This window comes from Talpa europaea, assembly GCF_964194135.1.
Source record: "Talpa europaea genome assembly, chromosome: 3".
In the NCBI taxonomy this organism is placed as follows: Eukaryota; Metazoa; Chordata; class Mammalia; order Eulipotyphla; family Talpidae; genus Talpa; species Talpa europaea.
In genome coordinates this window covers 139,985,028-140,011,436 of record NC_140069.1, presented here as the reverse complement: position 1 = coordinate 140,011,436, position 26,409 = coordinate 139,985,028, and the positions used below count along the sequence as shown (strand labels likewise).

The 26,409-nt window shown below is 41.1% G+C and overlaps 1 protein-coding gene across 2 annotated transcripts in view; it reads left to right on the top strand.

The window, feature by feature from the left end:
- The window catches only part of DGKI (diacylglycerol kinase iota), a gene marked incomplete at both ends in the record, with an annotated part of 370,310 nt that overhangs the window by 296,705 nt on the left and 47,196 nt on the right, over nucleotides 1-26,409 (top strand). For both annotated transcript variants that reach the window (XM_084229448.1, XM_084229447.1), the window contains 4 exons: nucleotides 7,230-7,299; nucleotides 9,265-9,305; nucleotides 10,614-10,741; nucleotides 12,901-13,023. In XM_084229448.1, the coding sequence (XP_084085574.1) occupies nucleotides 7,230-7,299; nucleotides 9,265-9,305; nucleotides 10,614-10,741; nucleotides 12,901-13,023 (362 nt within the window). The remainder of the gene's footprint in view (nucleotides 1-7,229; nucleotides 7,300-9,264; nucleotides 9,306-10,613; nucleotides 10,742-12,900; nucleotides 13,024-26,409) is intronic.

The following is a 26,409-nucleotide window of genomic DNA, read 5'->3' as shown; positions in this document are numbered from 1 at the left end:
GGATTTACATTCTTTATGTACATGCTATACACATTATACCACAATTCATTTTTAACAGCAATATACCATAGCATTACATCTTACTGATAAAGCTCTAACTCATTTAAAACCACTGCTGTATTGTATTATGTATATTTAACCCTATTTCTATAGATGGACATTCAGTTTAGGTATAGTTTTTGTCATTATTTTTGTAAACAATGTTGCAACAAGAATCACTGTGCAGATTTGGTAGAGATGTTAACCATGACACATGCCAAACAACCTATTGATGTCTGCCATGATTGTTTGGCTTAGAGATTTGGAATTGTAATCATATAACACATAGAGCAAAATCAGCTAACTTTCTAAAGCAGAATTTTCTTTCTGTGGATGCCATCTCTGTTCCTTGTCCCTGGATTGTCATTTCATGTTTCCCAGTGATTGCTGTATTTCAGTGGGATTCTCTTTTTTTAATTTATGTAGCCTTGCATTACAACATTATATGTTGCAGGTGTTTATTGTTGAAAATGAGCATGTGTACTACATTAAATTCATGCTGAAAGTCTGAATCGATCCTTTGCTATAGCATGGTCTCTTGGGATATTTATGCAGATGGGCATATGGGAGAGAAGGTGACCTGGGAATTTAAGGTAACATACTGAGTTACCAGAAAGTGAATTGTCTGATAAGAAATAGGGAAGATTAATTTGACAGTTGATAAAAAATGAAACTATGGAAATTCTTTGAAAACCAGGAATGTCTACCTAGCAGTTAAGATCATTCTAGCTTTTGCTTGCTTCATGTTTTTGCTTGGGCTAAGTCTTTTTTCTCAAAGTTGACCTATACAAATTCCACCCATCCTTAGAACAGCAAGTAAATCTAATTCCTCTAGAAGACATAAAACCTGGTGTTGTTAAGTTCTTGAGCTCTGAAGTAAAAGAGGACTGTATTTGAACTGAAGTGCTACCATTTATTAACTGGAGACTTCTGGGAGTTTGCTTAAGTTCTCAAAGCAGCAGTTCTCTTGTGGCTCACTTTTATATGCCGGAGAAGAGGTTCTGAAAGAATAATCAGGTAGATGGTAGGAAAGATCGATAAGGACAGCCTTCCCAATGACAGAGCAAACATGGCTTAAGAATAAGCATCAGAATAACTTGATAGACTTACCAAATGAGACTGTAGCCTTAATGCTTCTGGATGAACCCTGTGGCAGTGACAGGACCCCCTAGACCAAGAAGAACAGTTCTATGAATTCTGCAGAGTCATTTCTCCCATTGGTATGTTACTCGAGGAAATTTCCCCAGATAGAGAGTAGTGAGTAGATGAAATGACATAAGAAAACCAACAGTCTCCATTTTATTTAATATAGAACCACCCAGGAATACTGAATTGGAGCTGTGTTTATGGAAAATTTCACAAGTAAAAAATGGACATACTGTAAAGGGAGGGAGATGATGGAAAACTTATCATTTACCAAAATGTTATTCACTGCATAGTTGACAGTTTGCTGAGATGATTGTTTCATTGCCTTTAAGGCCAGACGGTGGAGATGAGGCAGGACAGAAGCTGTAGGGAGGGGACCTAAAACCAAAGGAAGGATGAATGAGTCACGAGCCATGTGCTCTCCTTGACATTGTAACGGACCTGTCACCAGAATGTGTGATTGTATGTCATTCTATGTCGGCACATCTGAGCCAGAGTTCAGTGTCAGGACTCTGAAAACTCCTGCTCCAGGTCAAAGCTCATCAACCCCAAATTTCAGACACTTCCTTTCCTTGAAAGGAAAGGGTTTTCTTCACTGAACACCGAGTCTTCCTTTGCTTTCCCAACACTTACTCTCTCCGTTATCTTCTTAAGCAGACCCAAATTCTTTGGACAGTAGACTTAAAATCCTTTCCCTGAAATCAGTGGTGTTTCACGATCACTGGGAAATAAATGAAAATTGTAATTAAAATCGTCCTCCCTTAGGAAAAGACATTGAAATTATTAAATTAAACGTAGAGCAACTCGACTATGGGTGCTGACAAGGACCTTGGGAGTAGGCAGTCAGCCTCTAAGTACCACCTCAGAAGTCACGGTCCCACTTTGTTCTGTGACCTTCAAATCGCATGCCTCATACTCATTAGCTTTAATAAATATACCTTGAAAAGACTGATCTTAACTGTGTCACAACAATAAGAATAATGTGTAGCTGTGAGACAACTAACAACCCAAATCAGCAAGAGAAAAGATAATTGGGGTAAAATTATGCTAATAGCAACTAAGCATAGTTACTGTTGGGTGGAGAATAGTATCAAGTGGGGAGAGGACAGTAAAATAAAGTGGTGGGAAAAATATTGCTGTTGGCAATGGAACATGGGAGCAGAAGACAATACCCTGTATTTAAGACAATTATGTAGCTTCTAAAACTGAAAGAAGGCCTTGGACTGCTGATTAAGCCAAGTCCTATGAACACCAAACCAACAGATGGTATGATTTCAGCCTTTGTTTGCTGTCATTCCTTTTTGTGACTGTGCATACAAATCTGTCCACTTCTTTTCTCCAAAAGTCAGAATCTGAGCACAAATACATGGATGGATAAAATGATGCTGTTTGAAGCAGCACCATCTAAATGATCTGGCCTGAAATGTGACCTCTGTCCCATGAGTTCCTCATGTGGTTAAGAGCCAGAATTGTTTTAGGGAAAATACTTGTGTGTCTTGGCTGTCCCAGCCAAACTAGACTTGCATGGCAACACGTACCTGCCAAGGAGTCACGTATTTCTCCTGTGCTGCATTTACTTCTCTAAGGAATCCTTTACACAAAGGAATCCTTTGCAACAGACACCATGTTGGCCATTTTCTAGTTCCCAAATGAGGCATCTAAGGCAGAGAGGATAGATGAGAGACTGGCCCCAAATCTCTCAGAATGGTTGTATGTCCAAGCGTGTGCCCTTCCCACCAGCGCCTGTACAATCTGCTGCCTTATGTTTTTGTCCCATTCCTCTTTCTAGATTTCCTCTTTCTAGCCTGTTCTTGCCTTCCTGTTCTCTCAGAACTTGTAGATATAGTTACTTGTGCTTACTAACATTTCTTTGTTTTTCATTTTATAGATTATTATATATTTGGTGGGTATGTTTTACATTTTAGACATACCTTGAACTATCATCTGCTGTCAAGACAATCTCCAATTTTTAGGGTCCTGAACCAGGTGAAAATCTTCTGTTTGTGTGTGTGCACACACACAAACAAACACACACACAAATACTAACTAGATGCCAGAGGAAAATTTTGTTTAGACTCCACTTATATATATGTTTTTATATATCTTTTTGATTTGTAAACATTTAAAATAAGTAGTTTAGTTCTCTTGCATTTTAAGTCTTACCCATGTTGGATAGACGTTAATTACATTTTGCTTCGGAATTCAATGCCCTTTAATATAAGACTTCATAGTAATATCTGTCCCCTTAAGAGCTCCCATTTTTCAATGAGCAAGGCTAAAGAGCTTCAAAATAGGAGGGGAGAGGAGTCACAGGTAGTTTAGGCAAGACAATTTGGAGAACTCAGGCCTCTGATTGAATTGTGTTCTCCCTAGATATCAGAAAAATATCCAGTTATTTTTAAACATAAATATATTTTTATATAAACATATTTTTAGACATATTTCATGAGGTTCCTGTACTTTTCACTGGTGAAGTACTGTTTAATTTCAGTTATTCAGGTAATGCAATACTCAGTATGTGTTTTCCCTGTGTCTATTTTTTTTAAAGATAAACTTAAGTAGAAGTTCAGGCACTTTATTCTGAGACCCTGGGTAGAAATAAGCAAAAGGCTCATTGAATCCTATGTATAATATCCATGTAGAAATTGGCCTGATTTTGGCCCATTACCAGGAGAATAGCCCTGAGCTCAGAGTTTCCGTTGTTTGGGAGATGGTCATCAGTGACTTTGAAGTGTGAATTTCTATCCTTGTGAGTTTGGATATTGTTACAGCATTTTGTTGGTAGGGTCTTCCTATTTTGTTGAATTCCCTCAGACCTAAATGTTTGATTATCAAAGTAGCTTTTTAATCTTTTGGGGAATCTCAGATCAAAACACAGAGATGCCATATTTGTTGAGATTTCAGGGTGTTCAAGGTCTGTTGAATCTCTTTGAAGACCCACTTGGATCCATTTAAGATGTTTCAAAGAGCTCAGTGGCATTCAGTGTGTTTTCACAGAGCAATCAACATTTTCTTTAAACAAAACATCTGTTTTATAAACTTGAGGTGTGGTTGACATAGAACAGTGTTTCAGGTGTGTCTGTACTGATTCAATATTTGTATATATTGAGATATCTGTATATTAACATCCATGACCATGCATTGTTATAAAGGTGTTTGCCTTGTGATGAGAATTTTCAAAATCTGACTTAGCAACTTCTGAAGAAACAGCGCAGTGTTCATGATATAGCTTCCGTGATCTCTGTCATGTCCCCATGACTTACTCATTTTGCAACTGGAAGTCTGTGCCTTAAAAAACCTATTCAAGAAAGTTGAGTTATAGCAGCTGCCTTGTGGAATAAATAAATGAGCAGAAAATGAGCAAAATAAATGAATAGATGAAGTCTGATAAATGAATAAAAGCAGCCACACAGACAACTGCACATAAAAAAGGATTACATTATCATTATCACTTTGCCCGCCTAAGCAAGCTAATCTGTGACTGAGGCTGTAAATAGGTCTGTATTTTGTTAAGTTATACTAAAGAACATCCATTTTTCTCTAATTTGAATATTCTGGAAATAGCTCTTGAGTTTTTAAATGTAAGTCGAGTGTTTCTGTGTTTTTTCAGAGTCAATTTTTTATTATTTTTTTTAATTTTTTTTTAATTTTTTTTTTTTTATAGAGGCATGCTTTATTTATTTGTTTGCTGGTTTGTTTGTTTATACATGCACTGGGTACAGTCAGAAGCGCGGGAGGGTGAGAGAATTCACCAGAGCCAGAGCGGGGAGCAGAGCAGGCAGAAGGACCGAAGTACACTGCTGAGGGGAGCAGCGGGCGGCAGGAGAGGTCTGCACGCCATGTGGGACCCTCCTCTGGTGGCCGGGGAGCAGCCGGGGATCGAACCGGCGCCGCAGAGGCCGCGCGCAGTTTCGCAACCCAGCGCTCAACCGCTGCGCCACCGGGGAGGCCCATTCAGAGTCAATTTTTGCCTGGGAGAATTAGGATGATTTCAGAGTCAATTTTTGCCTGGGAGAATTAGGATGATTTTTCATGTTGGTCCCTGTTAGCACAGGACCTAGGCAGGGCCCCCAGACTAGCATGCTCTAAAGGGACCCTGCCATTCACCACATAATGACAAAGCATGCCGCACATGGGTAAGTGCCTAGCCAAACAGGCTTGGCCCAAAGTGGGGCCACCAAGGCCCCACAGCCTGCTACATGTCTAAGGCACCTTCTGGTGGGGAACCATAGAAAGAGGAAAAGCGTCCAGGAAAGTCTAGGATGAAAGGAGCAAAATCAAAGTATAAATCAAAGTAATGGGTGCCATTGTCAGCTCCCCCCCGTCCATCTCTCACATGTCTCTTCCAGTGTCAACATGTGTCTCCTCCATGTGTCTGCTTCCATGTCCCCAAGTCACTGGTGAAGTTCAAGGCCGAGCAGCAGCTACACCCTTCTTCCTGTGTCTCCTCTGAGCACACCTGTATAGAGCTCCACCTGGCCACTCAGCTCCGCCCCTCATTGGGGGGGGGGGCAGAAAGCATGGGACCTCCCTTTTTCATGGAGATGCTTCTGTTACATAAATGGCACATTTAGTATCAGAAATGTCCTTAGTGTTTAAGCCTCTTTATTCTTAGAGAAGACAACCATTTGTGTTTAATACTTTTCTTTATTTTCATAATTGCCGCTAAATATTCTCAATCACTTTCAGATTTTTTTGCTTTATAATTACATTTCTCTGATTTATAATTTGATTTCTTACCAAACTCACACACGTTGATAGCTTTACATGTTTTATAAAAATATATTAAAGAGCCGTAACTTCCTTTCAAACAAGGTATCGCATGAGTCAAAATATAATTCTTAAAATGTTAAACGTGATTCTCATATGAATAGTGAGTGAGCACACATCAAGATTTCATTTAGCTTAACCAGCCAGATGACAAAATCAGTTTAAAAAAGAATATATATCTCATTATTCATTGCTATATCAACACTCTATAACGTAAATTTTAGTGTCAGCCTGACCAATTTTTCCTCTATCAGTTATTTAATTTGCAGTATCCATTCATATTAAAATCTCCGCATACCCAAGATTTCTAGTAGTAACATGAATCTTACTTGGGCCCATGGTTCTAAAACTCTGGCATACACCACACTCACCTGAAGGTGTGGGCTCTACCCCAGGGTTTCAGTTGACCCTTAGGTAGTTTCCGGGGTGCTGCCTGGAAATCTGCAAGAATCACAGGAGCCCCAGCTGAAGCTGCTGTTCCGGGCCTCACCCTCTGAGATCCGCTGGTGCAGGCAGAGACACTTCCTGGGGGTCAGCAGCAGTGGGGAGTGTTCATTAAACCCCAAGGACGTCCCTGCAACCTCTGGTCGGCTCTCCTATTACTTTTCCTGGGTTTTTCTCATTTCCTTCTCCCGTCCACCTCTGCACACAAGGTCACACAAACCCAGCTGCATCCCAGGGCGCATCCCTAAGTTTGAACATCTGTGACTCCTGATAAGGGTCAAACCCCCATGACCTTCCCCACAGAGGCCTGGCCTCCCTCCTCGTTTGTTTCATTTCTGTCAGTGACTTCAGTTTCCCTATCAGTCAGGACTAGAATGCCTTGTCAACTAGAATGTGCTTTTTATTTTTTTCAGTGAGGATAAGCACAGACTCTTGTAGTAAGAGAACTGGGCATACTGTGTGGAGAACCAAAATACAGATGGCAGCCAGCTGCCGCTAGGTCTTCAGCTTCACAAATTGTAAAGAATGGCCCCAAGGAGGAAATGTCCCGTATTACCTAATGTATAAATGTTTAATGGAATAATTGAAAACTACCTGGAAATTTATGTGTGGGTGTTGTTTTAAAAATTTCTGTGTAAAATAATATATTTCTAAGGAAGGCCGCTGTTTATATTTCTAATAAAATAGATATGATTTGATTTCTCAAATCACTTTGTTTTGTTCAGGGGAAATGTTCACTCTTAGAAATAGAGGCTATGGAGGAGGGTCCAGGCAGGGGAGTCCCTCAGTCATTAAGAGGGAGCTGCAAGGATGTGTGTCTCTCTTTCCAGGACCACGAGACCTCATTTCCCAGGGCACTGTCAGCTCAGAGGCTCTCCCCACGGTGGTGCTTTCTAGATGGTGAGTGTTTCTATGTTTCATGGAGGGCCCAGGGGCACAGCAGCGCAAGGTACTGGTGGATAGAATGGCCTCTAGATGATGCAGAAACCTTTCATGTGGCTTCCACATAACTGGTATGTGTCAATCAAATGATGTGGACTTGATGCCACGCAATTTCCTGAAATCACTTCCCACCACACAAACTGGCCAATGGACTGAACTTCTCAGCATCACATCACCTGAGCTGACCCTTCCTTTCATTACAGCTTTCCTGACAAATGCTGAGTGCCTGCCTTAAATTCGGGCTGGTGGATGGATTTAGTAATCTTGGGATAGGTAGTGATTTGTATCTTGTTGGCTTACTATGGAACTCTCCTATTATTTTCATTGACCCATCCTCTCAGCATGAGGTATAAATTTTTGTGAATTGTAGAAAATTTTAGTTGCATTCACATCTGCCCTGCAGACCATGATCCACTGAATGTATAACAATTCAGTTATTTTCCGATTGGCTAATGAGCTCACTTTCCATATCAATTATTGCTCATTCCCTAGATGCAACCTACTCCTTCTTTTTATCCATCTGCCCATGTTGCAATACATTGCTGCTTGCATACTACCTGGTATAGCTACTACCCAGTGTAGCTGCTACCTGGTGTAGCTACTATCCAGTTCTCGCTCTTGTTGATGTGAACACAGGGTTTTCAGTGTACACCTCACTTGCTTATCTGTGTGTGCATCTGACAGGATGTACATGAGGGTAAGAGTAGGACCAGACCTGTAAGAGTGGGGCCATATTATGAAAGTGAGCAGTTGTGTCCAGATGAGATTAACCCACATAAATCATGATGTGGGTTTTCATTAATGGCTTGTCAACTGCTGCAGAGGATAATTTACACTGCTTTTCCTTCTCTACTCCCAAGTGTTTGAGAGACATGATCATTTATTTTCCTGTATCTGGAAGAACAACTTCCAGTTAAGAAAATTATGAAAATTGATAGGAAGCATTCTATATAGTTTATTCTGTATAGAGCCTTAAATAAAATGACCAATGTTGATGATGGCCTTAACCTGGTTAATATTTTTACTGTGAATGGTTTTGTTTAAAATCTCTAAAAGTTGGTTTTAGCCATGGTTTAAAAAGAACACGGTAAAGTTAAGTCCTTCTTAGGCAGATTTTATTCTCCTGTGGCTTTTAGAGGGCAGGGATCATGAAAGTCTTGTTTCTCTGCCCAGTTCCTTTTGCACAGAAACTGCTCATTAAATATTTATGATTTTTTTGATGATGATTGATTCTTTGCATTTTAACTTTTTCTCCTAGTACTAAGTACTTTGTAGGAAATCTATTTATAATATTTAGACTGTTAGATAGATTTAAGTGAGGAGGAAGATAGAAATCTTTTGAATATTAAGAAAAATCAGAGATTTTAGAAACCCCAAATTTGTACTTAACAAATTTTTTTTTTCTCAAACCACAGATGTAGTCAGTCTCTGTTAGGAATGCTTAAATGGTTTTTGTTTGTTTGTTTTGCTATTTTGACTTTCTTCAGACATAGCTTAGAGACTCAATTTTAAAGTGAAATGATTCCTTTAAGGCCAGATGTGGTTCCTGGCTCTGTATCTTCAAGCTCTTTTCCAAAATAAGAATTGCTGCCTTAGGAAGTCTGGCTAATGTAACTGTGCATACAGCACGGAGCAAGGAATTCTGTCTAGGGATAGAAGGTTGAGACTAAGGAAGCCATATGAGCTGATCCTTAAAAGCTAAGTAAGCTGTGGATACGAGCTAGGGGGGAGGGCTTTCTAAGCAGTGGGGTAGCTGTGGCAGAGGCACGGAAGAGCTGAGGTTTGCTTAATAGAGTCAGGGACTGGCCAATAGTCCAGCATGCCTGGAATGCAAGGCCTTTGACTGACATAGGAGGAGAAAAAGTTGAAAGTTGGTGCCAGGCACAGCACACTCTGATGTCATATAAATTTTTTATTTCCTAGCAACTTCTGCTGATCGCTTTTATCGAATAGACAGATCTCAGGTAAGTTTTCTTGAGTGGACTTATGAAAGTGAAAAATTTTATTGGCAGCTGATCTTGTGAAGTTTACCAGCAAAATAACTGAAGCATTTACAAATTTTGGAATGTGTTCGTAGCCTAAACTATGCGTTTTAATTTGCCTTCATGTGTTTTGTGACTTGTGGACCCAAGAGATATGGCTTGACCTTGCGAATGAGTAGAGAAAATAACCAGACTTGTAAATATTGTCACCAGCTTGCACGCCAACTTTTCATTTATACTGCTATTTTTACTGCTTCCCAGACAGTTCTTTTTAATTTCATATATATTTTTTTAATTGAGGTAACATTGGTTTACAACACTGTATATGATTTAAAGGTCTAGGATCACCCTCTTCAGGGGTATAAACTCACACCACCAAGGCACCTATATTCCTCCACATAGTCAACTTTTATGTCTCTGTGGAGACTCATTCTCTGTGAGTCTGAAGGAGAAAGACAAGTACCAGTCTTCACTCATGTAAGCTGTAAAGAAATGAAACAAAGAACAGATAAAACTAAGTCAAAACAAACCCCAAAGAATGTGACTGCAGAATTGAGGCTACCAAAGGGGTGGGGAGCAAAGGCAGGAAGGGGCTCAGGGGCTGTGGGTGAGGACTGTGGGTGCTTTGATGGGGGGTATGGTATGTGACATGCATTTGGGGAGGTACGAGTCTGTACCCTTAAATCACATACAATGTTGTAAACCAATGTTACCTCAATGAGAAAAATATAAGAAAACCAAGTTCATGTTTCGTTAGCAAGTTTAAGATGCCAAGTGCATGTCTAAGTTACTGAGTCTCAAGTCATTACTTCCCAGAGGAGAGGAATGAAATGGTAAAGCTCAATCACATCAAGTGCTCGAAGGTCCAGATTCTCCTGGGTGAGGAAGAGTATGGTATGGAGTCCAGTGATAAAGCCAGGTGTTAACCATACCACTTAGCCTTGACCAGACCCCGGGGAGAAGTCAAGACCAAGCTGGAACCAGTTGCATATGGGGGAGGCATGTCTTGGGTAGGATTTGGGCAGAAAAGGCAAGACCATCTCTGGTTGTGCCTAACAAGATCCCGGTCAACTGGGAATCCCAATCCAGAAGAGATTCGGCTCTTGCCCTTACTAGCCTCTTGCTGCTCTGCCACCACCAGGAAGGGGTGTCCACTGCTCAGGCCTCTGACCGGCCCTCTGGCCGCCTGATGCATCACTGAATTTCACTGTCCCTTAAGACCAAGAAGTCTTCGCTATGTCACCTTTCAGAACACAGATTTGCACTTGACCAAATCATTTTCTTCTTTAGGAACATTTGCATTTTGTGATGGAGATTTCCCACGATGAGATTTTTATTCTGGACCCAGACATGGCGCTGTCCCAGCAGGCGGGCACGCCTCCAGGAATGCCTGACTTGGTGGTGGAGCAAGCCTCAGGGTGAGTAGGCATCTGCCCTGGGGGTGTAGTGGTGGGGCTGGCCGCAGGGTAACATGCACTTGGATTTGGACTTGACATTCTCATGACACCAAACTTAAAATGCAGATTCCTTGTGATGACTCTTTAGAGTGAAGTATACCTGGTTCCATTATAAGTCTGTCTTATGAATAACTGTGTAAAATCACTCAAAACCACCTGGATTTGTATCATGCTCGAAGGTTCCATACCCACCACACCAACACTCCCTACAAGACAAGAAAGCACTGGCATTTGCTTTTGAGCTTATGCATCTGTGCTTGACGGTGTTATCCAGATAGACACTGACACAGGTGCTCTGCCATTGCTTTCCTCTTCCTTCCTTCTTTCTCCTCTTCTTGCTCCTTTCTTCCTCTTTTTGCTTTGTCCAGGCAGCCCGAGACATGTAAATTATGCAACGATATCTACGACACACCACACACTAATGAGCCACACAGTGTGACAGACGTATTTCTTATTTCCCTGTCACCACTTCTTGACTTAATCATCTTGAGAAACCTGTCTCCTCATCTGTAAGATGGAAATAATAGCAATACCTACTGACAAAATTGAGGAATAAATGAACTGATATGTGTAAAACATTTAGAGCAATCCCTGGTTCTCTCTAGATAATCATTAAGTATTATATTGTTATCCTCACACGACTCTGCGTGTTGGGTGCTCTTATTATACTAAATTCATAGCCTAGAGAATCGCGGCTCAGTGGATCTTGTAACTTTCCGAGGACTGCTCAGAAAACAAAAGGAAAGACAGGGATTTAGTCCCAGGCTTTCTGATTTCATGTATTTATTCATTACATCGAATCATCCAATATTATGAATATTTCTAGTTATTTTAATATTTAAAAAATATTTATTGGAAGGACACTTTGTGAACAGGTACTCTCATAAACACTTGGGGAACACAGTGAAAATTAAAGCCAAACATGAGGCTGTCTCTGCTTTGTGAAGTCAATTTAACATCAGTGCCTACTGCTGTACAAAGCAGGATCATTCAAATAAGGGTTCCCTGGAAAGCACATACAGGTGCACCAAGATGGGGCACACACCTGGTGCACACATACTCACACTGTAGGGACAGACAGAGTCACCGAGTAGCCCTGACCCTGGCTCCTTGTCTTCCTTGGTTTGTTTGACCTTTGCTGCTCTTGGGGAATGTCTCTCTCTGTCAGGGACAGCTGAGGCCCATGTGTGTCCCGAGTCTGTGGGGAGTCAGGAGGCAGCGGTGGCAGGATGGGCAACATATATATCTGTGTTTAGGGAGCCAGAGCTTGTGATTTCAGAGCATGAAGGGAAGCTCTAAGCACAAGGGCTGGCATAATGTAGCCCCAGGAATTCCAAAAGGTGGTGGAGAAGGCTCCCTTGGTTGATATGTAGTGCAAACCAGGCTGTCTGTTGTGCGCAGGGCAAGTGAAACTCTGTGTCCTCTGCAGAAGTGGTGGATACTAGAGTCTAAGAGTCCCCCCGCAAAAAAAAAAAAAAAAAAAGGGAAAAGAAAGAACAAGAAAAAAGCTGGGCTCCCACCCCTGCGCTAACAGAATAATCCCATTTTGCCAAGCGTGACCTGGTCTTTGCCTCTTAGTCATTCCTCCCTTGTCAATTAATGGTCACAAGAAATGACTTTGTCCTAGTTTAGATCTGTTAGCTTTAGCTCCAAAACTTAAGCAGCCTGAATGTTCACTAGAACTGCAGTCAGTGCTTTCTTATTTCTCATCAGTTGCCCCCTCTGGAAATAATTCAGGAGCAGAGAAGCAGTAAGAGAGGGTGAGTTTAGCTATTGAGTTGTTGGAAAAGTCATGATGCATTTTTGTTTGAAAAACATAGAAAAGATACGTCATGACTTTTCAACAACCTGATATTTCCTCATCTGCATCCCACAACAGACTCCATTCCTTTTTATATTTGGGTCCTATTAAAAATCACTGAATCTGGAAGTTCAGTTTTCTCATCTGTAAAGAGGGCAGAGTCACAAGGAGCGGCTGATGATGGTTGAGAAAATTAAATAAATGCGAAAGACCTAGTAAGTAGGAGTGGCTTCTCTTCTCCCATCAGAAGACAGGAATCGTCCCAAAGAGCAGACTAGCCGTGGCGGACTCGGAATGCTAACCCCCTTCTTCCCCCCAGGATGGCAGACTGGTGGAGCCCCATCCTGCGGCAGCGCATGCTGAGCGATGGTGGGCTGGGCATGATAAGTCCGCACTATGAGGACTCAGATATGAAAGATTTCAGCCACTCCCGTGGGCTACAGTAAGAGCTCTCTCTTCTTTTCCTGTGTGCTGCGGGGAGAGGGCTGCATGGGGTGCCCCAGGGGCAGGTCCCCTTGATCCTGGAGCTCCAGCTGTGTCTGCACTCATGGGCCATTTCACCCACCTCGCTCGCTCTGCCGAGGGCGTTCACTTTCCATTCCTCTTGCTCTTGCCTGGCTGAGACCTTGCACGTGGATCTCGGAACACCTTCAGTGCTTGCTTTGCTGGATTCTGGTGTTGCCCAGGTGTCTCTGTGTTTGCCCCCCTTGAAGACCTGCATGCGGGTAATAGCGAAGAGTCTGGAATGTCAGCTCTGTCCCATGTGTCTCTGGTCTTGCTCTGTCGCTGCCAAGTGGTTTTGAGACTGCTCTTGTGTGGCTTCTGTCCTCTGGTTCACTTGTTCAGTTAGCATTTGTTCCTGATCAGGAGAGCAGGCGTGCAAGATTTCTCTGGGGTCTGAACGTGGTCTGGAAGTAGGTGCACATTGGGGTTTGGTGACAGTATTGGCCCTTTGTGTCTGGCGATTCCTCCTTCTTGTCATCATCCCTGCTTTCGGGGCAGGTTCTAGGTGGGGTCTGAGGTCCTGGACATGCTTGCTCACACGCTCACCCTCACGCTTTGACTGCAGGACAGTTGCCCCATTTCAGCGGTCATACGAGTTCATTACAATTCATGATGTGAGGCTGTCTCCAGCCTGTCCCAGGTCCTAATCAAAGAGGGACTGCGGTCTTGTACCCGTGGGTCTTACCATTTTACAAAATAACAATATTATCAAAGTCCTTAGAAACCTACCCTTCACTGAAGAAGCAAGACAGTGCATTTTTCCTAAGATAGATGGGAAGCAATTTTGGTGTGACACAGGGGAGAAAAAGAGAAATCTGAAACTAATTGTTTCTTTGGTAAAGGTTCAGCTCAGGTGTCCTGAGGGCAAAAGGCGACTGTGTTTTAATTGCTTCTCTGTACAAATTTTTATTTTGTTGTCCACAGAGTGGAAAAGAAAAAAAAATGAATTACCAAGGATTTTCCTTTTTAATTAAACCATGTTGGTTTCTGATGGCATTTTGATTGTTTACAATTCAGGGTATTTTTCCATTTCTTTCTTGTACAAAATTGAGACTTGTGAAACCAGGATGAATCAGCCACCCAGAGTGGCCTTCAACCTGTAGGCAGATTTATTTGAAAATTAGAGTTTTAATCAGCCACAGAAATAGAAATTAAGCCTAGACAAACCAAAATGTGTATTTTAGTTGTCCTTATAGATCAGCTGTAATTGCTTTCCAGAAAGTTGAGCGTGATCACAACTGAGTTTCCCATGCCAATTTCCCTGTATGTAGTATAATAAGGGATATTTCTGATTTATATATGCAGTGATTGTTTCTAAGATGGGAATATGCTATTCAAGAATCAGAAATGCATGTGCCACTTTATATAACAGCTTTTTAAAGCCCTGTATCAAAGTCAACTCGTGTTTTATTTGGGTTATATCACCCTTCCAGGGTTCTCTCAATTCTGGATAGATCACCCACTGGCAGCTCTTGGTTTTCCTGGTCATCTTGACTACCATAGCCCTTAGATGTAGTTGACTCTTCTGCAACACTTTTTGATGGATTCACTGGGAAAACAAGTAGCCACATTCAATCACTCAGGCCTTGAGTTCTTTTCATGAAATGGTGGTTTTAGATCACTAAAAAGATATAAAATATCCCATTTTCCATTCATTCTTTAATTTTGTTCATTATTACTGTAATTCCTTATTTCCTTCTACTTCTTTATTTCCTTCAGAAATGATCTCTGATACAAATAGGTATCATTGCAGCTAGGAAATGATGTTGTAATATCATTGTAATTATAAAAAGGTGTATAATGATGTCAGTGAGAGCTAGAACTGATATAATAATGCCGTTTACTTTGCTTCATAAACTATCTTTAGTCCTTTTCAACAACTTTTAAATTTCACCATTGCTTAACAGGTCGGTAATCTCAGGCTTACAGAGTTTAAAATATTTTTCTACCATACTTCACTTTCCCAAAGGACCATTGCTAAGGCAGAAAGCCCAGAGCCCTGCAGCCCAAGATTTGTTTTGGTTTCTGTATTTTTAATATTTATGTAGTGAAAAAAATCTACAGTACAGGGAAATGATATATGCACATATGTAGAAGTGTGCATATATACGTGTGTAAATAAATGTGGACACACATACACACACAAATTTACTAAAAGGTATAAATACGGTAGAGAATTTGAAGAATTTTTTTTACTTAAAAAACAGAAATAAATAGAATGACGATAAAGTTATTTTTAAATTATTAAATGTATAGTAAATATGCCTCAATCTCATTAAGTATAATAATTATCTGAAAAAGACTCACGGGCCAGCCAGTCATCCTGATATATCTCAGTGTTGTTTTGTTTTATTTGCATTATTTGCATTTTTCAGTTCATAATCTAAAGCAGCGTCAGTACATATTGCTTTATGGGGTTTTGAGTTCATTTTGTATTACCATTTTGCCTTTCGTCACCTACATCATACAACACATCATACAATGCGTAAGCATTTGGAACTTGCTATTTTCATTTAGCATCATGTTTTGAAAATATATCCATATTTATATATGTAGATTAAAATCAGTTGATTTGGCATAGAATATTGAACACAGATATGCCATAATGTATGTCGGAATCTTGAAAGTGATTTCTAATATTTTATTATTTAAAAAAATTCACTCACCATTCCGTCACAGGCATCCTTTCATCTTGCAATATGTATATGCAGTCTAAACTTTACTCTTTATTGCAACATTTACCTGCTAGTTAGTTATATTTAAGAATCAGTGTGTAAAAAGGGCCTGAAGGGTTATTTTCGTATTCTAACTGTCATTGGCATCTGTTACTTTCACTTTTAAAGTTCTAACTTGGAGGTGGGAAAATTCAATTTTAACATCCTGTTCATAACGTTAAAAATCCCACTGTATTAAAAACAAAAGGGAAAATTTGAATTTTGAAAATAGTATTTATCAGAATTTGCAGGATACCACTGAAGTGATATTCACAGGATGATTTATGGCTCTAAATTCATCTATGAAGGGGAAAATGATTGCAGACAAATAATGCATGCAATTTGATGACTAGAAAAAGAATACCAGAGTAGAGAACAAAGAAACAAGAGGGAAGACGAATAAGAAAGAGAAATACAGGAATCACTGACAGGGAGAATAAAACAAAATAACATGATTAACCAAGAATACATTTTTTAAATGCTTCCTTAAAAAGCTAACTAAGTGAGGCGTTCTCAGAAGTGATTCTGAGAAGAGTGACTTTAAAAAATAAAGAAATACAGGAGACAGGAGTGTAACAGCAGTGCTGCCTCCCACCCCTCCCTCCATGCCCCCACACATCTGCTCTCTGAGACCCTTTCTCCTCCAGACTGAGATCAAGCCAACCCCCTCAGCCTCTGCTCTGGTTTCTTCATAGTTTTACACTTGAGTTTCTAATAGCCATCAACCTCCCCCATACTTCAGGGAGAGTGAAAGGGAATGAACAACAGAATAAATTAGGTTTTCATTCTCTCTTTCTGCCTCCCTCCCCCACCCCCATAAATAGGACACAACTATACACAGATTCCCATAATTCCAAAGAAGGGTGCCCAGCACATTTAGGGTCTTCAAAACCGAAGAACATAGTAAAAGTCAGTTTTGGAATAGTTGTTGAGAGATGGTTGACTCATTATTATCTAGAACGGATTTGGTTTTAAGTTCAAAAATATTTCAGTGTCTAAGAAAGTTCCTCTTAAAACACCATAATTCTGGAAACATTTGCTTTTATCTGTGGGTTTCTACTAGCTGGCCATTCATGGGCAACTGTGACCTATTTGTTCTGCAAGTAGGTGACCTAATGCTCTGCAAACCACAGCAGAGCGTTCCTTGACTACCTACGGACAATAGTCCGTACCGTGATAAAATTACTTTTATCACCGCAATTAGTGTCAGGATTCTATTTCATTTTGGCCCGAAGGAAGACTTTTTCCACTTTAGGCTCTATGAGATTTAAAAAAGAAAGAAAATAGACAGTGAATGAAAATTTTAGGGTGCTCTTTCCAAGTTCTCTTTGTGAAAAGGACAGACTTACCTCTGAGTCAAATGAGTTCAGGGAAAATATGTAAAAGAACTGCAAGGTATTCTTTAGTTTTTAAATGAGAATCATCTAGTTCTATTTTCCTGGTTCTTATATTTTGTGGTTATGCAAAAAAAAAAAAAAAAGCAAAAACAAAAACAAAATTCATTGAAAGAAATGCACTTTGTCTTAGTATCTCCAATCCTGCACCTGAAGGAGCTAAAGGGAAGGACAATTACTATTACAGAGCATCTTCCACCAGACTAACATGCTGGGGAGAAAGTGCATGACTCACCTGAAGGCAGACGACATTCAATCAGGACACCTGAGTCATGGCAGGTATCCTTCACCTTATCAACAAAGCAGGACTGATGGATTTTTTAAAAAAAAATTATTTATTTATGCATACAAGAGCTGGGGTGCAGGCCAGAGATGCAGGAGTTGAGAGGGTTCACCAGAGACAGAGTGGGGAACAGAACAGGCAGGCTGACTGAAATACACTGCTGAGGGGAGCAGCGGGGAGACAGGAGAGGTCTGCTGCGCCATGTGGGTCACCTCCCTGGCCGGGGATCGAATTTACGCTGCAGTAACTATAGATAGCTTCATAGTGCTGCATCTTAACCCCTTGTGCCACCAGGTAGGCCCCAAGGACTGATGGATTTTGATGTTTGGGAGAGCATGCCTGTCTCTAGCAAGAGATACTGTTATTAATCACTAAACTGTAATGTATCTTATATAATTTATGATTTCACTGGATTCTAAGAAATAGGTTAAGCTTTTGGTTTGTCGTATATCTATTGAGCAAATATCGAGCCCCTTCTAGATGGGAACAGTATAAATACCTAGTCCCTGAAGATAGAAAACTAAAGAGTAACTTTTGACCTTGAAGGGCTCATATCCAAAAGGGATATGATGGTTGCTTCTATGTGCCCGAGGGGATATGTGCAGAGAATGTAGAAACAGGAGGGATAGAATTGGCTGCTTTTTCTTAGCTTCACTTTGTTTTTATATGAAAAGGACAAATCCCTAAAGAATTAATGAAGATGTTAATTTCAAAGAAAACAGCCTTTCTAAGGGTACTATGCATTATCCTATGCACACGGGCAGATATGTATCTGCTTTTTGGCATCATATAACCATAAATGCCCTCTCAAATAATTGAAGGTACTCAACGACATTCAGCATCACATACCTGATATGTGCTTAAGGAAGTTGTTAGAACGGACAAGTTATTCAGAGGTATCCAAAATACCTAGTGAGATAAACTGAGAACTTGGCCTTTTTAGTATCATCTACAATTCTGAGAACCTCCTATTAAGAAGACAGCCCTGAAACTCTTGTGGATCACCTATTGAACCCCAGTCCTGGGGTGCAGAAAAAGGCATATTTTATATCCAGCACAGAGAACTAACCAAAATCTCCAGGTGTGGCAGTCAACAGGTGTAAGGATTTGGCACGGCGGGGTATATATCTCCAACAAGACCTTCTCCCTTCCAAAAACTCGCAGGTTTTAGGCACCGCATGGAAAGAGTCCTCCATCCCCTCGTGGTTTCCACTATTTCCTGTATCCAGCTTCTTCTTGGAACATTAGTTGGTGACCTGACCCCAACAATTACCCTTATAAAAGGATAATTGTGTTTCTTGTTAATACTCCAGGTTTCCACAGGAAGACAAGCCCATTGAGAAATGATTGTGGTTGTGGAAATATCCTTCAGACGTCACAATCAGATAAGAGGGAGAAAATTAATCTTCTTAGTGGGATGCAGGTTTTGCTGGAATATATCTTAGAGATGAAATCAGGGCTGTCAGGATAGAAACAGCCCCTTTCGTCTGTTTCACTAAGATATTGGGTCCCATCCTTACTTGCCTTCAGCTGGTTTAAATCTCACCCTGCCTGGTTAATCACTCAATCTGGATAAACTTCCTTTCTTCTTCTTTTTCTCCCTGTCTTCACTCAAATTGTTACCTTCTTTATTTAGCAAGCCCATAATAATACTCTGTCATTTATGTGTGCAAAATATTGAGAGGTTTTGCTCTGTTCTTTTCTATAATTGCTCCTCAGCAGTCATGCATTTGGAGAAACTAAACCATTTGGTGGAAATGGAGTTACATTTCAGTTACAAGTACAGCTGTTGGCAGGGTATGAATAGAATTCCTTAGGCACCGCAGCTCATTTTGAACAACACTGAAAAAAAATTCTAAGGTAAAAGTGCTCTAATATTAAACAGCCATTTATTTAAAAAGATGCCAAGAAATTCTGCCCTTCCATTTTTGTGAGTCTCAAACTTTGCCAGTGTTTCCAGCCTGGGGACATGTCATTACTGGTAAGTGGTTTTGCACTGTACTTGGTAGGGGGAGCATTCAGTAAGGCAGGCTGTCGGATGGATGGCTGGACAGACGAACATACGGATGGACGGACAGACAGACTGATGGACAGATGGGTGGATGGATGGGTGGGTGGATGGACGGATGTTCGTGAAAAGGTGCTCTATCAAGCCAAAGCAAATGCCTACTTGTAATGCTACAGGGTAACCCACTGCAAATCACGTGGCAATTTTCATAAAATGATACATAAAACACTAAACACATTTGTTAGTCTTTGGAATCCATTTCTGTATTTCCCATTGTGATATTTCTTGATCCAGGGGGTTCACATATTGAAATAATAAAGATGCACTGAATCTCTGACTCAGAGAAATGTTGCAGTTTTATCAGTGAGAAAATAAAAGATAACCGTGGTGGGTATAGGAAGACAACGGTGCTGTTGAGCACAGGAGCCTGGGGTGGGGATGAAGAATCACATCTGGGGTCCAGTGTAGTGAGAGGCTAGCATGTCTCCATGTCCTATCTCAACATGTATCCATTTTGCCAATGAAGTTTAGCCCTTGAAAATTTTTCAATATTCTGTGGATGGTGAGCAAGAAACTTGGCATGTAGTGAACCATCAACTATCAAAAGTTTATGGAGGAAACAGAGTAGTGGGACTTTCTAGGGATTTGCAACAGAAGGAAGCCAGAGGTGAAGCCAGAATATTGGGAATTATAGGTTTTTCTAAAGAGGATTCCCTACTGGTTTTCTGCAAGTATAATCCGTTGGTTGGATGCTAGAATAATGTGCCTTTTCTATTCCTTTACTTTCTCCCTTTTTTACAAATTAGACAGGCAACTAATTTGAAGCATTTCTAAATTGAAGCATTATATCTTTTATATCTACTTGACTGTCCTGTCTGTACTATTTTTCCATGTCTCTTTAAAATGCTGAAATGTTTCCCAAGTGTTTTCATATTTTAGGTAACAAGAACTGTGATAGTCAAATTTTACTGTTGAATAAACTGGTGAAATATAAGTTTTTCAACACCACCACTTTATTTTATTTGTGTCTTCCCTAAGTGCCTTGCCTGTCTTTGCCTGTTTCTTCTCATCTGAACCCAGATTTCAAAAATCCTTCCCCTCATTTTGTTGCAGTTCTTAGCGATAAACAGTAGGTGGCAGTGAAATCTCAAGCTCAAAGGGTACTGAGGGGCTTCCACTCTCAGCTGACTTAAGGAGGGTGTGTAGGAGAAACTGACAGTGGAATTTTAGAAACACCAAAACATAACTAAATGCAGGGGCTAATTAAAAATAGCACAGAAGGTAATTCAAGTACAGCTCATGTGGGGATCATCAGGGAATATATGGACAATGGAGAATCTTACAGGATAGGAAATGATGAGAAAGTAGGGACTTAGTGGATATTTTTCTTTTTCCTTCTGGCTTATTTCACTGAGCATAATTCCTTCTAGCTCCATCCATGTTGCTGCGAATGGCATGAGTTTATCTTTTTTGATTGCTGAATAATATTCCATTGTGTAGATATTTTCACATTGTGCATATATATATATATACCACATCTTCTTGATCCAGTCATCTATTTTTGGGCATTTGGGTTGTTTCCAGGTTTTACCTATTGTAAATAGTGCTGCAATAAACATATAGCAGGAATATAGGGGAACCAAATAAGACATCAGTGCAAAAAATAATAACAGTACAAAACACAACAAAGCAAAAATGAACAATTATAAACCAGAGACATCCTGCAGGGGAGGAGGTGGGAGAGGGACCAGAGGGAGGGAGGGAGGAGCCCAGGGGACTGAGGTGATGGTGCACGGGTGCCTTGGGGGAAGGAAACTCTATGGGGGCTACACCAGAGGGGTGGGGGGAAAGTAAATATTGTGTAAAAATGAACAATGATGTAAAAAAAAAATTAAAAATTAATATTAAAAAAAGAAAAAAAATTAAAAAGAAGGAAATTAGTGGAAATTTACATCAAGCGAAGATTTCACCAAACAGCCCCTGTTATCTGAGTCCTGGGACTCGCTGCCTTACCTCCACACAAATGCCCATCTCTCCTTTCTCAGATTTGGCTCTTTCCTCACTCCCTCCTCTCCGCTGGTCGTCAATGTTACCTTTGAGGCAATTTGGCATCCCCTGAATGGGTTTGTGACCACTTGAATAGAGAATGTGTTTGTCTTTCTCTCATTTCAATGCCACTTTGTGTGGCTGCTGTAACTTTCATCTTTCTCCGGCTCATTCCCCCTGCTCTCTCTTTTACTGTATGTGCTTTGTTCTTTGTCTTAATAGCAATATTCATAATTGGAGGAAGAACAAACAAAGAGAGGATTGTGGAGCTGATGGAGTCAGTGCTAAGGGATTTCTTGGTTCCATTTCACCTACTTAGAGATGCTTTGGGGCTGGAGGAATGGTGTTGAAGATGGATCCTCATCTGTGATCTCACTATCTCTCCCTTCAGCCCTGCAAAGGCTCTCCTGGGCCTGGCTGCCAGTCTGCTAGCTGTGGTATGTGCCCGCTTGAACAAAGCTCATGGGACCAAAGTGTTGGCCAGAGATGCCCATCTACTGCCCTGCTTTCCAATCACATTAAATCACCCCTTGCTTATTTGATTTCAATGAAAATTCTTTTTCCTTCCACAAATTCAGGAAGAGACATTAAGATGGCACTTCTGTGATAGTGATTTGGGCCTTTGAGAGGCACCATTTGGGCTGCTTCTCAGCAATTTGTTCACAGACAACTTGTAGGCAGAGAGCAGAGTCCAGCAGGGCTTCTGCCCAGGCCTGCATGTCCCTGGTGTTCTTCAGTGCAAGTGTTGGCTTCTGATGGAGGCTGTTTTACAGGGAGGGTCTTGGATTCCAGCAGAGTAAGGACATTGGATAAGTCAGCCCAGGGAACAGTCAGGGGTTTGGCAAGAGAGGGAGAAAGAAATAAAACTAGGATGATCAAAAAGAGAGGACAGGAACATTCAGATTCTCTTCAAGGCCAGAAACCAGAGGCGTCTCTTGCTTTCCTGAGTTGGATATATGGTCACCCTTGTTTATGGGAGGCTGTGTTTTGGGTGTGGTCCTCAGCCCTAAAGCTGGAGGGTGAAGAGGAAAGCCCTGCACACCAAGGAAAATAACGAAATTCACGTGAGAGCGCTCTCCATGAGCAAGCGCGTGCGCTGCGTGTGCAGGCCGCCCTCTCAGCTGAGGGCTTTTTGGCCCAACTCTTCCCTCACCCTATCATTCTTCCTTTGTTTTCCATTAAAATCCCATGATGGGACCAGGAAATGAAGGGGTCTTGGCCCCACAGGCCAGGCCTGTGAAATGGTTTCAGTATCTCCGAGCCCTCCTTGTCTGTCCAGTCTTAGAGAAATATTTCATTGCTGAGTTTTTAAAGATGTGTCCTGCTCTTAGGTCTGTTGAGGCTCTGCTCATACACCTGCCCTGAGTGCTTGTCCTGAACTCACCTTTGTCCGTGACCCCACCCCTTGACTAACTTCCTCCCTGGTGATGGTATAGGAAGCCTGAGTAAGAGAGTATGTGTTGGGGATACTGGGAAGAGAATATGCATTGATGTGTGGATGTCTAAAAAGTAATATAAGTAATATAAAGCAACATAGGGCCACAATATAGTCCCCAGTGTTTGTGTAATTTACCTCCACCTTGGGGAAAGACTAAACTGGAGGAGACTCCATGGACCATCTATTTATCACCAAGGAAGGAAATGATATAGACATTCCTCAGAGAGCCACGTTGGAAAGCCATGGATGCTTTTGAATTAAAACCATGAGATAAAAAGCAAAGCAATGCTGTATAGAGGTTTTTTAAAAGAATAGTTTTTTTAAAATGCCTATTACTATCTTATATATAGAACAATATTATTCAAATAAAAATAAATCATGTGATAGATTGAGCTTGGAGGTTTAGAGCATTTCCAGAGGTCGCCAAGAAAGCGTCTGCCAGACCTCTCTGGTCGCCTTGGGGTTAAGTCTCAGTGCTATCACCGCAGCAGCCTGAGTTCGATCCAAGGAGCTACCCACATGGTACAGCAGACCTCTCCTGTCTCACTCGCTGCTCCCCTCAGCAGTGTATTTCAGTCGATCTGCCTGTTCTGCTGCCCACTCTGTCTCTGGTGAATCCTCTCACCTGCCCCTTCCCCCTCGCACATCTGGCATAGGCCCCCAGTTCTTCTACAATGTCATTTAGAAAAAGCAAACAGAGAGTTGCTCCTGGGGGAGGGATAAGAACAAAGAAGTAAGGGAGCAGGATGGTGGGATATGGGTGAGTGGGTGGGTTGTGCCCTACAGTGGTAATACCTGATGGGGATACCCCAATATTACCTCAGTTAAAAACTAATTAATTAATTTTAAAATAAATAAATAGCCATCGTGAGTTCTTGGTTCTTAGTGCTGGTGCTGGGGCTATAGCATCACACACACACACACACACAGACACACACACACACACACACACACACACACACACGGCTGGTGCTTATGTCCCCTTCCCTCAGATTCTCCTTATGTGCATACACTGCCTGCTAAAATGCTGAATTTCAGGATGTTACTGTTGTGTTTAGATGGGTACTTTCAAGCTTTCCCTTGGAAACACCCCTAGTCTTTTTTTTTATGTTTTACCTTTTATTTATTTTTTATTTTATTTTATATAGTTCTTACATCATTTTTCATTTGTGCACAATGTATGCATTTTCATCTTGGTTATAGTCCCCATACAATTCCCACCCTCTTATTTTGACCCTAATCCCGCCTCTCCTCCCCTTACCCCCTGTAGTGTGTCTCTGGTTTATAGTTGCTTGCAGCACTATTTACAATAGCTAAGCTATGGAAACAGCCCAGATGCCCAAAAATAGATGACTGGATCATCAAGAAGATGTACATATACACAATGGAATATTACTCAGCGATCAAAAAAGTAAACTCATGCAATTTGCAGCAACATGGATGTAGCCAGAAGGGATCATGCTCAGCGAAATAAGCCAGAAAGAAAAAGAAAAATACCAGATGGTCTTACTCATAGCAGGAAATTAGAAAACAAATAGGGAACCAAGAAAAAGACTAATTATAATAAAGTAGAAATACCCCTATTCTTGAGTAGAACAAACTCACCCCCAGGGGCCCAGGAGACATTGCCTGAAGCTAATGGCCTTCAACACACATTCGTTTGAAGTGCCTCACTTTGAGATTTGAGGTGACTTTTGCTTTTTATGCTTGTGTTGATTTCAACATAAAAATATTTCTTTTTACCGGTTATGCTAAATTATAGCATCCAATTAAATTACATAAATTATTGTATTATCATTTAATATTAGGTGTCATTATCCGTATTGCATATCATTATAATCTAAAGCTCCCATCTTATTTTCCTGGAGCTGCCCTGAATTTTGAGTTCCCATGGATACCCTAGTTTAGGAAACGTTGCCTTCCCTCAGAAGGAGAAAAACATGAATATTCTACCTAGCAGCGTGAACATTGGGAAGGGGACTTTCAACAAATCTTCAAATCAAAATTCATAGAAAGGTAAATAAAAATAAAAAAGGAAAAGACTTCCACAATGCAGATATTTTGAATGGAGGAATCATTGAATACATGCATATTTAATAATTCAGTAAATGAAGTATTTCTTCATATATGCTTAGTTGGTATTATTCACCCGTCTTCATCTTCCCTTCCCGGTGTGACGCTGACACTGAGTGGAAAATAGTCCCCAGGCTTTTGCTATAACTCACGAGCTCAGACACTGCAGGCAAACCTTTGCTGTTTTCCTCTGCTGTGGTCTTATGACTGTTTCTTGATTCATCTGTTTCATTGTTCAGTTCCTGCTCGCTCCCCTCCCTTCTTTCCTGCTTTTTCCACTTCTGAATTTCGTGGAGCTCTGCTCACAGGTCTCTTCTGGCAGTGACCCCGGCCTGTGTGTCTGTTTGTCAGCAGATCCTTGTCTGCTTTTCTCCCTGTGTTGCAGAGACAGCAGGTTGCGTGCTCTTTGTTCACTGCTCCTGTTTGCATGTGAGAGATTTCTTTTTGAACCCCTGGTTTGAGGCTGCATGGCTTGACTCGGGGCCTGCCGTCTCCAAGTGCTTCCTAGCAGCACCTCCAGGGGGCGACTCTACTTTGGAGCGGGGTGGGGGGGGTAGGGAGACAGGAGCTCCCTCTCTTCAGTAGTCGATGGTCAGAATTCTCTCTCTGTCTCCCTGTAACTTGGTCCAACTTTGACTTGATCGCTCTTCTTTGCATCTGAAGATTCCAGTTTATGGGCATCTCCTGGTTTAGTCAAAGGCGGTGTTCCTTTTGTGTTTTCATTCTTCCTGTTATTTTTCATCGGTCTCTAAAATACCTGAAGAGCAGATAAATGAATATGGACATTTTGCAGCTGTCTTGAACTTGTCTGCTACCGTCGTCCTTGCTCTTTCATTGTCTACTCTTCACAGCCTGTTCATTCAAAAGCACAGAGGAGAACAGGAGGCTTTGTTGCTTCAGCTGCGAGCTGCACTGGGCTTGGAAGCTACATCACAAGCACTTTGAAATGGTCCCTCCGGTCCCATGCGAAGCAGCCCCTGCCTTTTAAATCTCTAGTCCTTTATGCCTTTAACACCAAACTAGTTGTATAGCTAATAACACACGGACTTTCCTGTCTGTGCTTCTTTTCTTATCTCCATTTCTACCTGGCTTTCTCCTTTCTTACCTAATGAACTTCTACGTATCCTTCAAAGCCCAGCTCAGATGGTGCTTGCTTTAAAGCCTTTTCACTCCTTTCAGACAGAATTGGTCCTCTTGCTCTCTTATGCTGTCTCTTTACTTCATACAAGTTGTGATCGTTCCCTTTCCTACTATAATGCAGTCATAGGTTTACATATTTTTCCTCTTTACAAGTTATTTAAATTGACATCTTGTCCGTCTTGAGAGCCTCACTACTTGACACAGAACCTGGTACTTCAAAGGGTCTTG